Consider the following 13,084-nt stretch of genomic DNA (forward strand, 5'->3'; position numbering starts at 1 on the left):
GGTTGGATGGCATCACCAACTCAATGGACATGAGTTTGAGTAAACTCCGGGAGTTGGTGATGGACAGGGAGGCCTGGCGTGCTGCGGTTCATGGGGTTGCAAAGCGTCGGACACGACTGAGCGACTGAACTGAACTGAAGGTTAAATGAAATCTTAATAAAGGTGGGGTCTTAATCCAAAAGGATTTGGTGACCTTATAAGAGGATGAAGAGTGATTTCCTTTCCAAAAGGAGGGGGAGGAAAAGTCACATGAGGACACAGCAAGAAGGTGACTGTCTATGTGCGGAGAAGAGAGGCCTCACCAGAAACCAACTCTGCTGGCACCTTGACTGGGGACTTCTAGCCTCCAGCATTGTGGGAAAATACATTTCTGTTGTTTAAGGTCCCTGGTCAGATATTCTATTAGGCTTCCCTGGTGGCTCAGATGGTAAAGAATCCACCTGCAATGCAAGAGACCTGGAACTGATCCGTGGGGCAGGAAGATCCCCTGGAGGAGGACATGGCAACCCACTCTAGTACTCATGCCTGGAGAATCCCCTGGACAGAGGAGCCTGGCGGGCTACAGTCTATGTTATGGCAGCTCAAGGAGAACAAGCCAATTGGCCCTCCTGTCTGCTCACAGCTCACCCAGTCTGGAACAGGGCCCCACGCAGTGTGGGAGGTGCCCTGTAACATACGCTGGGTCGGATCCCTCACAGCTATGTTTTCTTGGGTGGGTCCATGAATTGCTGACTGGGATGTCAACTTTTTAAAAAATTTGGCTGCACCAGGTCTTAGCTGCAGCCATGTGGGATGCTCTAGTTGTGACACATGGATCTAGCTCCCCGACCAGGGGTCAAACCTGGGCCCCCTGCATTGGGAAGCAAGAAGTGTCAGCCACTGGACCACAAGGGAAGTCCCTTGGGTGTCAGTTTTAATGTCTCCAGGCTGGGCCTATCTCTTGAAGCAACATTCCCTGTTGCTTACACCTGTTGGGCAGGGGATGGGTGAGGAATCAGAGAGAAGCGATATTCCAAGAATCATGTACAATGACAACAGGGTCAAAGGGCACCCCGGGGAGCAGGTCCAGGGTATACCAAGAGGTATGTGAGGATGAGAACCACCTAAGAGCCAAGGAGAGGGAAGGGCTTGTCTGATCTCCATTCCAGAATGGCCTCTCTGGCCTCGGGGGTCAAACAAAGTGACATAGAGAGGAGAGACTGGCGAGAGGTGTCAAGAAGGAGCCACTGACCCTGGCTACCAAGTGGACGGGGCAAGGCGGTCCTGGACCTAAACAACCACCCACACGGCTTTCCTCCCCACGATGAGTAGCCTTGTTCAGCAAAACCATGAAGCTAACTTGCCTCTACAGTCTTCCTTGCTCAGCCCTCACCCTCCCTCTCCAAGGGCTACTCTGGGATCATCCCCTCTCCATCAAGTATTCGTGATAACCAGGGGATCAGCAATACAGATTTCACCTCCTTATCAAACAAGCATTTTGTCAAAGGCATGAAAGCATAAGGCTTTAAAAGAAAATTGTTTTATGGTTGAATATTCCATGGTTGTTTGCGCAAAGTGGCAAAGAACCTGGCTGACAATGCAGAAGATGTAAGAGATGTGGGTTCCATCCCTGGGTCAGGAAGATCTCCTAGAGGAGGGCATGGCAACCCACTCTAGTTTCTTGCCTGGAGAATCCTATTGACACAGGAGCCTGGCAGGCTACAGTCCACAGGATTGCAAAGAGTCAGACACAACTGAAGCGACACAGCACACACGCAAAGTCGTACCATGGTCTGACAGGTTACAAACCAGGCTTTCTTCCCGTTGAGTAAAAGCCTTAGTCCCTGTCCCATGACCCCACTCAACACAGCCCCGCCTGCAGGGGTGAGGGAAGGGTGGCTCCGAGTCTTCAGTCCTTTGAGCTAAGGACAAGGTACTGGGCGACGGGCAGCCCCGTGCATGACCCCCCCACCTGGCTGCCCTGGCACCCCTGCAAGGCTCTGCACTACAACGCTTCGCTGCCAGCCAGTATCCGGCTTCACTCCCCTTTGCAGCAAAGCTCCAAGCTGCTCTATCCACACTTGCTGGTTCCAATCCCTCTAGAACCCAGAGGTTGGTCAGCCTGCCCTTGGCGCTGCAGCGCCTTCCTGCAGTGAATGGGCATGACCAGCCCAACACTTGGAACACATCGGAACCAGCCGTGGGGGCACTGGCTCTGCCCACAAGCAGACCAAACTCCGGAGGAGGCTGTCTCCACCTGGGCACTCCCCATCCTTCCCCTCCCACTCTTCTCCTCACCTATCTTATGCAGGCCCCCACAAGCTGCCAGCTCTGCCTCCACCCCAACCAGAGGGACCTCCCCTCCAAGGGTGTCTCCCAGGGCCACCCTACAGGGAGGGCCAAGACCCGGCATTTCTGGTGCTCCAGGCCTGGTATACAGTGGGTGCCCCTTAAGTATGGCTGAACATGGCATACGATTTATCTAGACTCCACACCTGCTGCATGCAGTGCTGGGCACACCCCAGGGCCACAAGTGTATGGACAGAAGCGCTTGCAGCCTTTGGAGGGGTCACCGTAAGTGGGGACAGGGATACAGAAAATTCCAGGACAGTGTCATCTAATACAACCCCGGGGCAGGGGTCCGGAAGGGTCAGGGGGAGTTCCCAGGGGGAGAGGGTGCTTCTAATCCCATTCCCCACTGACAGATGAGGTTCCCACTTCAGACAAGGAAGTGGAGCTCAGGCAGGAATAGTGATTTTCCCAAGTTATGTCAGCATGTCAGGGGCCACGTCAGAGCTGAAAGGCAGCTCAAGCTCCTGGCCAGTGCTCCTTCTAAAACAAGGTTTCTCAACTTTACCACTGACATTTGGGTCTGAGCATTCTTTTACAATTTTTTTTTTTTTTTACTTTGCAGCCACACTTTGTGCTATGTGGGATCTCAGCTCCCTGACCAGGGATTGAACCCACACCCCCTGCACTGGGAGCACGGCGTCTTAGCCACTGGACCGCCAGGGAAGTCCCTGGGCCTGAGCATTCTTTGTGGTGAGGGGCTGCCTGGGCCTTGCGTGATGTTTAGTGGCATCCCTGGTCTCTACCCACTTGATGCCCCTGGTACCCTCCCCATCAGTTGTGGCAATCCAGAACGCCTCCAGACACCACCAAACGTCCACTGAGGAGCAAAACTGCTCTCAATTGAGAGCTACTAGTTAGAACTTGGAAAAAAGGGACTGAGATAAGACAGGCAGCAGCTCAAGTCAAGCCTCGGGCCACAGATGTGGACGACAAAGTCCGGTGTCTGGGCCAAGCCAGCCTTACCAATGAGCACCAAGCTTACCAGTCCAGGCTCACTTTTCACCAGGGTGTCCACACTCATGAGATCGCTTAGATTTGTGTCCGGTCGGTAACTTTTTCAAGGTGCTTCAGCTCACCACACCCCTGGGGGTACGCTGCTGCTGCTGCTGCTGCTAAGTCACTTCAGTCGTGTCCGACTCTGTGTGACCCCACAGACGGCAGTGAGGTGTACAGGGGGAAATATTCTATTAGTATCCTCATTTTCTTGTTGCTGTTTAGTTGCTAAGCCATGTCGGACTCTGCAACCCCATGGACTGTAGCTTGCCAGGCTCCTCTGTCCATGGGATTTCCCAGGCAAGAACACTGGAGTGCGTCACCATTTCCTTCTTCAGGGGATCTTCCCGACCCAAGGATCAAACCCACGCCTCCTGCACTGCAGGCAGTTTCTTTACCACCGAGCAACCTGGGAATCCGGGAGACCGAGCCTCGAGAAGGCTTGACGCAGCAAAGTCACCCAGTGAGCTAGTGGTCAAGCCAGGTTGGAACTCCCCGTCAATGGAGTCGCCTAGACACAGAGACTGGCTGGACAGACAGGAAGGTCTTTCGACTTCTGCATCTACTTCTAGAAGCCTGTGTCCCCAGAACTCAAATCCATTAGTTCCTAACAATCCCCAGGGGCACCATAACTCTGGTCTCTTACAGATGAGAACTACAGAGGCTCAAAGAGGACAAGACACAACATCCAATTAAGTGCACGTATTCTTGGAGGGGCGCCCTCTTCTCGCAGTGCCAGCTCACACCCAGGCTGGGGCCCAACGGCCTGGGCTTCTCACAGCCCATGACAGTCCCTTAGGCACTGCCTGGCCAATGGGCCCTGCCAGGCACTTAGCCGGCATCATTGCCATCAACATGGACCATCTGGTACTCAGAACTCCCTTCTGACGTAGGAAGAGGTGGCTGATCTGAGTGAGAGAATGCTTTCAACCATGACTCAATTCTGCTATTAAGAGTAATCATCCTCTAATTATTGGTGATAGCCATGGTTCACAAAGTTTGTGCATTTATTACACACCAAGAATGCTCCTGAAGGTATTAACACCTTCACTTAACTAGTTCAAAGCCCGTTGCAGCCCTTCGGGCAGGCATTATTATTGGCCCCCCTTTATAGATAGTCAGGCCAAGGCTCAAACAGGTTAAGGGGCTTTACAGCCGGTATGTGCGGGTGATAGGAGGTCCGAGCTCAGGGATCTCTGGCTGACTCTGAGGCTCCGTGCGCCTCCCACCGCATCGAGACCGCAGAAGTCAAAGGGCGTGAGTGGACAGATGTACCAAAAGAGACAAACTGATGAGAGCCAGAAGTGGGCTCCGCCGCAAGCCAAATAAACCACCTGTGCTCTGACACGTCTGGCTCACCTTGTGAACAAATCCCTGCCTAGAAATCGCAAAGGTAAACTGCAAGCTCCCAGAACCACAAGCATGCGAGGTTCCCTTAAGAAGACTTTATAGTGTCAATAAAAAGCAGAGTGAGGCTGGCTGGTGCTCCCAGGCCATGGTGGTCCCAGGAGGGCCCAGGAAGTGGAGGAAGAGTAATGTAGGAGCCTCAGATTCCTGAGTACCAAACACCCCCCTGCCTACTGTGGACTCCAGGTGGGGCGAGGCAGGGGATGGGGGTGCTAGTGCATGCAGAGTGCATGGGCTCTGAGGGCGCCGCTGGGTGAGATGCCCCCTACCCCTACCTGCACTCCCCATGGAGGTGCCTGTCACAGACTCTTCCTGCCAGGGCCAGTATCCATCCAGCCTAGTGCAGGCCCAGTTTGGGCAATTATCTTCCCAGTGAAAGTCGCTCAGTAGCTCCAACTGTTTCTGACTCCACGGATTGTAGCCCGCTAGGTTCCTCTGTCCATGGGATGCTCCAGGCAAGAATACTGGAGTGGGCTGCCATGCCCTTCTCCAGGGGATCTTCCTGGCCCAGTGATCAAACCCGGGTCTCCTGCATTGCAGGCAGATTCTTTACCATCTGAGCCACCAGGGAAACCTGACTCTCCCAGCTACGATGTAAAGTTCAAGACGGCACCTCCGAGAACCACCTTCAGCAAGTCCCTTCTCTCAGGGTCGCCTGAACTCACCTTGAAAAGGTGTGAAGCAGCTCAATGCCTTCTGAAGGGCTCATGGCCACGGACTTCAGGTAACAAGTCAGACTTGGGCTCTGAATCGAGCCAGGCCTTGCTTCCTGGCCCTGGGCCGCTTCCTGCCCTCGGCAGCCCTTTGCAGGGGGTGGGGGCACGTCCCTAGGCCAGAGGGTGTGCTGGACGTCCAGAGGCAAGGGCAGTTTCGCGCTCCTCCCCTCCCTGAGCCTCCGGGTTTCAGTCCCAGGAGCTGGAGTCTGGCAAGGTCAGTGGAGTGCTGAGGCAGGCAGGACGCCCATCCTCCCCTGAGGACCGCAGGGGCGCGCAGGTGACGGAAAGAAGACCGGCCAGCCCCTTCCCCGCAGCCCAGAGGAACAGCACATAGAGGACAAGTTACAGCCCTGCTGGGTCAAGGTCCCCCTTCACAGGGGATGCGCCCTGGAGCGGCTTCCTCTCCTGACCTGCCCAGAGGTGGGTGGGAGCTACTGGGGCTGGAGGCGACTCTTAAGGGTACCTACCTGTCAGGGGTCCCAGGGACACCGCCAGGGTCTGATTTAAGAGCTTGTCTGTCTCCTCGGTTAATATTTATTGGGACAAAAACAGGGGCGCCTGAGGGTCGGTTACCCATTCCTGAGTCTTGCCTAGGGAAAGGGGACTGGATGTGGGCTACCGGTGAAGGGCCGGCCTCATCACGAGGCAGAGGTTTTGTGTTACTCGCTGCTGCAGTTACACGCCCTGGGCTGAGGGTCGTCCCTGCTCTCTTCACCCTCTGCCACCTCCCACCGCCGGGCGCCAAGCTCACCGGGGCCGGCTCGGACCGGCGGGCCTAGGACAGCCGGGGATGCCAGCTCAAGGCTTCTCCCGGGATCTCGCTTACACCGCGGCTGCATCCCCTCTGGGGCTTTTCAGAGTCTGAGCCCTCTATGCGCCCTTAGATCCAGACCAGCCCTCCGGAGCCAGGAGGGGGCGGTGGCCGAGGCGGGCAGGGCCGCAGAGCACAGCGTCCCCGAGGGCCGCCCCTCGCCGGGTGGACCTGGGCACCCGCACCCCGGAGCGCGAGTGCTGCTCTCTCCCCTCTGACCGCCGGCCCCCGGCGCAGGGCCGCCAAGGGGCGGGTGGCCACGCGTTACCTTCCATGGACATGGGCTCCAGGATGCCGAACTGCTTGAGGACAGCGATGAACAGCAGTACCACCACGGCCATGGCGCACAGCTCCATGCCCTGGATGCCCATGGCGGCCCCTGCTGCCTGGGGCCGGGGCGTGCCCCTCGCCCTCACGCTGCCTCCGGAGGCACGGGGGCCGGTGCAGCCCGCCCGGCCTCTAGGGGAGACCGCGGCTCACATGCCCCCGGCAGGCGGGGCTGCGGGCGTCGGCGGGGCCGGGGCCCAGCGGAGGGCGGCGGCGGCGGCGGCGAGCTGGGGCCGGCCCGGAGGTCGGATGCTGAGCGGCGACAGAGCCGGAGCGCAACTTTCCGAGTCAGCCGGCAAACTTCGAGGCGCGGCGGCGGCGCGGAGCGCAGCTCGCGTGGCCCGCTCTGGCCAGAGGCGCCTCCATGCCCAGAGCGGGCGCCGCGCCTCTTTCGGCCCCTCTCCAGCCCCAAGGGCTCCGGGGCACGGGGGCGCGGCGGCGGCGGCGGGGGTCCCCAGCGCTCCCGGTCGCCCCAGCCTCCATCGCGGATCCCCGCGCGCTCATTGGCCTAGGCGCGGCGACCACCAGGGGAGGAGTCCCCTGCAGGCTCCCCCTCCCACCCCCCCACACACCGCGCGCGCCAGACCGGGAAGGGGCGGAGGGAGGTGGCCCCGCCCCGCACGGGCCAGCCCGCAGACGGTGCCTGGCGCAGAGCCAGCGCTACCCAGCCAGCCCCCGCGTGGCCGAGCGGTCCGCGGTTTTACAGAATCGCTCGTGCAGGGTGGGGCCGTGTGGCAGGGGAGGAGGCCGGGGCCGGAAGGGAGCCGCAGCGCCACTCCCGGGGGGAGTCGGGGCTCCACTCTCCCGATGGAGGGGCGCGGAGCCTGGCCACCGCCGCTCTTCGCCCGGCGGGCCAGGACACAGCTGGCCTTCGGAGGAGCCGGGAAGCCCTCTCGCCCCAGGGTATTTCCCACAACCATCAGTCCACGGCCGGAGATTGAACTTGGCCCTGGTCTGGCTTCCGTGCAAAAAAATGGAAAAGTTGGTACCCAAAGTTCTCGAGTTCATGCGCTCGAGGCTTTAGGAGGGAGTTGGCCTTTGGCATTAAGAGTCTACGAAGCTGAGTTCAAGTCCTGACTTTGCTGCGTGACCTTGGTCCAGTCAGGGACTTGCAGCCTCCTCCTCCTCGTCCACAAAGAGGGGCTGGTGCCTGCCTTTCCGGCTGTGGGAAAGAGCCGAGCGGATGTCAAGTGCTACATGCGGGCAGTTAGAGGGAGTGCTAAATCGTTTGTGTATCGCTTTCTTCCTGCCCGGGGACACAGAGTAGGAAAGGAAAGCCGCGCACGGAAGGAGAAAGAAAGGGGAGAGGTGGGGGCGTGGCAGGGCGGAGCCCGGAATCCTCCTAGCCCCCAAACTCCGGGACTTGCGGGCCGAAGCCGTGACTCTCTGCTGCCCTCCGGCGGGCGCTGAGCGCGCGGTGCGCTCACCGACCCAGGACTCGGAGCGCGGCCGCGGTGGGCTGCTGTGAACACTAAGTTCTCCTGTTCTCTGGTTTCTTAGTGCAGTGGGAAATCCAGCCCCGGACCACGCCCGGGAAAGTAAACCCTGTTTGGCCCTAGCGCTTGAACAATAGCGGCTTCCACTTATGGAGCCCTGCTACCCGCTCTTTCATTCAACAAATACTGAGCGTGTACTGCGCCCCAGGTGCAGAGGGGTGTGGCGTGGCGGAAAACCGCCGCGGGCACAGCCGAGGGCCCTGCTGGAGCTGCAGGCGCGCCGAGCCTTTAGGTTCACTTGTAATCCTTAAGGGCTCCCCCAACGGGCATTCCTCTTCTCCCACTTTACAGGTGGAAACACTGAGACCTAGAGGGTGGATTATGGAAGGGGATACAGGTGCAGCCCAGGCCCGCTGAGTCCCAGAGCAGATGCTGTCCTGGAACAGGGCTGCTTCCGGTGGAAGCTGAAGCAGAGAAAGGCCTGGCGTCTCCGTGCAGTTCAACCTCGCTGTTTAACACACGTGGGTAAAAGACTGAGTTATTGGAGATATTTTTAAAGAACTGTAAATCCACAACGTTTAACTCCACTTAAGTGGGCATGTGGTGAGTCTCCACCGACCAAAAGCAAGAGGTCTAAGTGGTTCTGCTGGAACCCACGAGTTGCTTGTGTGCAATAGTCTAGAAAGGTTAAAAAGCCTCCTGCCGTCTAATTTACGCACTTCAGTGCTGAGCAAAGTCTAGCCTGCTTCCCAGCTAGTTTGCCAGTCCTCACTCAACAGCCTGGTTAAGAGCCCAGCGGCATGAAACCTCCCTAAGCCTATTCCTCACCATAAAAGGGGTTTCCGTGGTGGCTCAGACAGTAAAGAAAACGCCTGCAATGTAGGAGATGTGGGTTCAGTCCCTAGGTGGGAAAGGTCTCCTGGAGAAGGAAATGGCAACCCACTCCAATATTCTTGCCTGGAGTATTCCATGGTCAGAGGAGCCTGGCAGGCTACAGTCCATGGGGTGGCAGAGTTGACTGAGTGACTAAGCACTCTCTCATGCATTCATAAAAGGGGTGGTGGTGGTGATGATCCAGACCCTACAGGGGCTTGAAAAGAATTGAATAATACAAGGACTGGCATCTGTCACAGGCTCTGATGGCCCATGTTCTCCAAGCAGGGTGCCAGACCTAAGATAGATGGAGGGCAGGGGGCAGAGAAGAGAGCAACCATCTTGGGGTGAGTGGGGTTCCTCCTGAGCTGCCCCAACTCTGCTTCCTGCCTCAGTTTCCCCTGGTGCTCCCAAACACCTCCCCCATGAGAGCTTCAGTGACTACCCATAAACACCGAGCTAGAAACCAGACATCGATCCCTGGCTATGCAGCGTAAAATATTAACGATGCCTAAGTGGGTACCAGGGCTGAGAGGAGAATGTCCGCTTGCTTGGCATTAGCAGCCCAGGCCAGGGGCCTAATGGATGGGAAGCTGACTGCCCTGCTCGCTCACTAGCCTGGGGCCTGCCAGCTTGGGGACCGACCCAGGCCCACTGAGGCTGCACTGGCAGCACTCTCACAGCCCACTTGCCCAGGACCTGGAGGGGGAGCTGGCAAACAACCCTCCAAGTCCCGTACATCCTCACCACACCCATGAAGGGCCAGGCCAGGCCTAGCCTTTTCCAGCTGCCTCTGGCTCCCCTCCCAGGGGGGCATTTGCCCTGGCACTCATTCACTCCTCCTCACCCCCTAAAGGCCTCAGGGGGCAGGAAGCAAGTTGGGTGTTGGCTGTGCTCCCTGATGCCCGCTCTCTGAGCTTAGGGGAGGGCCAGGCTCAGGGGAGGAGTGCAGACAGAGAAATCTCTGCAAGGCAGGGGGCTGAGGGTGGCCGCAGAGGTTGGAACTCCAGGGGATGCTGGCTTTTCCTCAGGAGACAGGGGAAGGTGGGCGAGGTGGGGGTGGCTGAACCCTCATAGAGACCTTACAGGTGGTATGGGAGGTCCCAGAGGGACTGATCTAATTTAGAATGTTTCAGAGACCCAGCTGCCTTGGGGCCGGGTGGGGTACCCTCTAAACCTAGGCTTGCACCTCGCACCTGAGGTCATAGTCTTCCTTTGGCCTGGAATATTTTTTTAACTTCTAATTTGGAGTATAGCCAATTAACAATGTTGCGAAAATTTCCGCTGGACAGCAAAGGGACTCAGCCATACATACACATGCATCCATTCTCCCTCAGACTCCCCTCTTATCCAGGCTGCCACGTGACATTAAGCAGGGTTCCCTGTGCTGTACAATAGGTGCCTGGAATATTTTTGATGCCACGCCAGTTCTACCACCAGGAAGCCACCCTGGAGCCCTGCACTAACCCCCAGCATGAGCGCCGTCTCCTTTGAGCCCCAAGGCCTCTGCTGCCTGGGCCACCCCTTCCGTGCTGCGTGCTGGCTGTCAGCCCCCACACTTCCCATGATCCTGGTCCTCTTCTCACCAGCTGCCCTGCCCACTCCTGTGAGCGCAGACCCTGTCAGCTTGGCCAGCGTTCACCGGGTGCTGCCTGCTTACTGTTCCTGACCACCTAGCTGCCCAAGGATTTGGAGAGGTCTTTCAGCTCTTAAGGGAGAAATTGGGACGGACACATGCTGTTTAAGAGACCCATTTCCTGCAAACAGCCCAGCAAGTTGTTCCTGTCCCAACTCTCTGGAGGGCAGGCCTTCCTTGGTTCTAGTACATTCTATTGGGCAGAACGGGCATCATGCAATTTAGTCATCCTTCTCATATTTCATAACAGCCAAACGAGAATGCCCAGGAGTGGAATTCCACAGCCAAAGAAATGCCTCTAAGATTCCTCCATGTGATGTCCCAGGGCTCCTGAAATGCAGTGCAGCCAAAGCTGACCACGCAGTCTCACCCCAAACCAGTCCCTCCTCAAGCTCACGGCTTGAGGCCGTCACGGCTGCTCAGGCCCAAACCCTGGCTCTTAGACTGGGCTCTGCCTGTCCCCACTCCTGCCTGTCTGTCATTCAGCGCAGGCACCGGCCTCTTTCTCCTCCATCTCTGCTCCTCCTGGACTCCCGACACTGCCCTGCAAGCCCCCCCACCTCCACCCTGTCCTCCTGTCTCCGTTCAGCAGCCAGAGTGATCATCTCAAGGTGAACATCAGGTCCTTCTCTTGCTTGAAACCTCAGTGACTCTCTGACTCAACCTGCTCCGTATTTCTCCGTCTGATTTGGTAGCAGCACCCTGATTTCTGGCAGGTGCAGGAAGCTCCTAGCCTCAGGCCAGAAATTCAGAGGTTTGGGGACATGACTGGTCCATCAGCAATGACTCTTCTTTCCAACTCCATAATTCTGCTTCAGTGCCGTGCGACTGGCTCAGGGATGGGCACCACGGGGGCCAGGGTGATGAGAGACCTCTGTGAGACTGGCCCTGGGACAAGAGAGAAGCTCTGTCTCTTACTAGGACAGATAGTTGGCCAGCCTGCCACCACGTGAGAACAGCAACCCTGAGAATGTAGCCCCTTCATGAGAAAACAGAGCCAAGGGTGGAGAGAAGGAGACTGAGTCCCACTGACGGTGTCGTGTGCCTGGATCCAGCTGTCCCTGATGGCACATCCAAACCTATTTATTCCAGTGAGAGGAGCCGATAAATCCCCCTATTGTTGCTTAAGCCGATGTGAGCTGGGTTGCTGTCCCTTGCGACCAAGATGGTCCTGATGAATGAATTCTCCGTGACTCACAGACCAAAGATCAAAATCCCTAACAAGCCCCATGAGAGCTGCTGGCATCTTCTGAGCACTCACTATTACGAGGCGCTTCAGTATAGCTCACAGATTAGTCTCCCTTATTCCTCACAGATTCCGATCTCTTGACAAGACATTAAAGCACAGAATGGTTAATGCTTTGTTGAAGGGCACACAGCTGATAAACCACAGTGTTAGGATTTGAATCCAAGCAGTCAGCTCCACAGCCTGTGATTAAAAAAAAAAAAAAAATTTGTTTATTTGGCTGCATTGGGTCCTAGCCACAGTGTACAGCCTTCTGGGAATCTTAGTTCCCCAGCCAGGGATCAGACCCGCGTTCCTGCATGTGAAGGCAGATTCTCAACCATCGAACCACCAGGGAAGTTCTCAGAGCCTGCGATTGTAACCCAGCAGCACCTTATCCCTCTAGACCCGCACGGTCAGGCTCCTCCACCTCTCCTCTGCTCACAGGACCCCACCCACGCCCGCAGCTGCCAGCCCTCTCTCTCCCCAGATCGCTGTGCAGGCTCTTCCCCAGCCGTAGTGCCCACCCTCCTCCTCCTCTTCACCCACCCTAGTCATTCTTTGGGTCTCAGCCTAATGTCCTGTCTACAGAGGTGACTTTCCTGGCCTCTTCCCCCTTGTCAGTCTCTACATTCAGCTGAGGCTGGTTATATGAACCAGGGCCAAGTCCCTATTTGCAACCCTGAACTGTCGGCAGACTTGGCCAAGGCATTACACCTCTCCGAGCCTTCCTTTCCTTCTTGCAAAATGGGGTCACTTAGTGACATTTACCCGCCTGTCACACTGTGAGCTGTGAGTATCTGACAAGCTGATGGATGTGAAAGCATCCTGAGCCACACATGAGGGACCTTGTTCTTGAAGGAGCTGCTTTCTCAGAGCCAGGACCACCTAGGGAGTGACAGAAAGGGGTCCAGTATTGCCTTATTTCATTGCCCAAGCCCTCCAATCGAGCAGACCCATGGGACCACACAGAACCTATTCACATAATCTCTGTCCCAGCCCAACTTCAGATGAAATGTGAGAGATTTATGGCCACAGGTAACAGAAAACCTCCATTCATTAGCTTAAACCACAAAGAACTCTATCATGTACATATGGGAAGTCCAGTAGGAGGCTGGCTCCAGGGACAGTCAGCTCAGATTCAACAGTACCTTTAAAGATCTAGTTTCTTGTATCTACTTACACTGCAAGCCACACAGTGTCTGTCTTATCCACAGTAGACTGACCTCAAGATCACAAGATGGATGCCCAGTTCCAGACATCACACCCTGGCATATCCTGGAAAATAAGAAGGGACCATCTCTTCCTATGTCTCTTATTTATAGCAGG

At 56.7% G+C, this 13,084-nt stretch overlaps 1 protein-coding gene across 1 annotated transcript in view; it reads right to left on the minus strand.

The window, feature by feature from the left end:
• Positions 1-7,074, minus strand: part of KCNIP3 (potassium voltage-gated channel interacting protein 3) — a 30,032-nt gene extending 22,958 nt beyond the window's left edge. Inside the window, exon 1 of the mRNA XM_065927462.1 lies at positions 6,527-7,074. Coding sequence (XP_065783534.1) covers positions 6,527-6,629 — 103 coding nt within the window. The 5' untranslated portion in view covers positions 6,630-7,074. The remainder of the gene's footprint in view (positions 1-6,526) is intronic.
• Between the last annotated feature and the right edge of the window lie 6,010 nt (positions 7,075-13,084).

This window comes from Muntiacus reevesi, chromosome 3, assembly GCF_963930625.1.
Source record: "Muntiacus reevesi chromosome 3, mMunRee1.1, whole genome shotgun sequence".
Classification (NCBI taxonomy): Eukaryota; Metazoa; Chordata; class Mammalia; order Artiodactyla; family Cervidae; genus Muntiacus; species Muntiacus reevesi.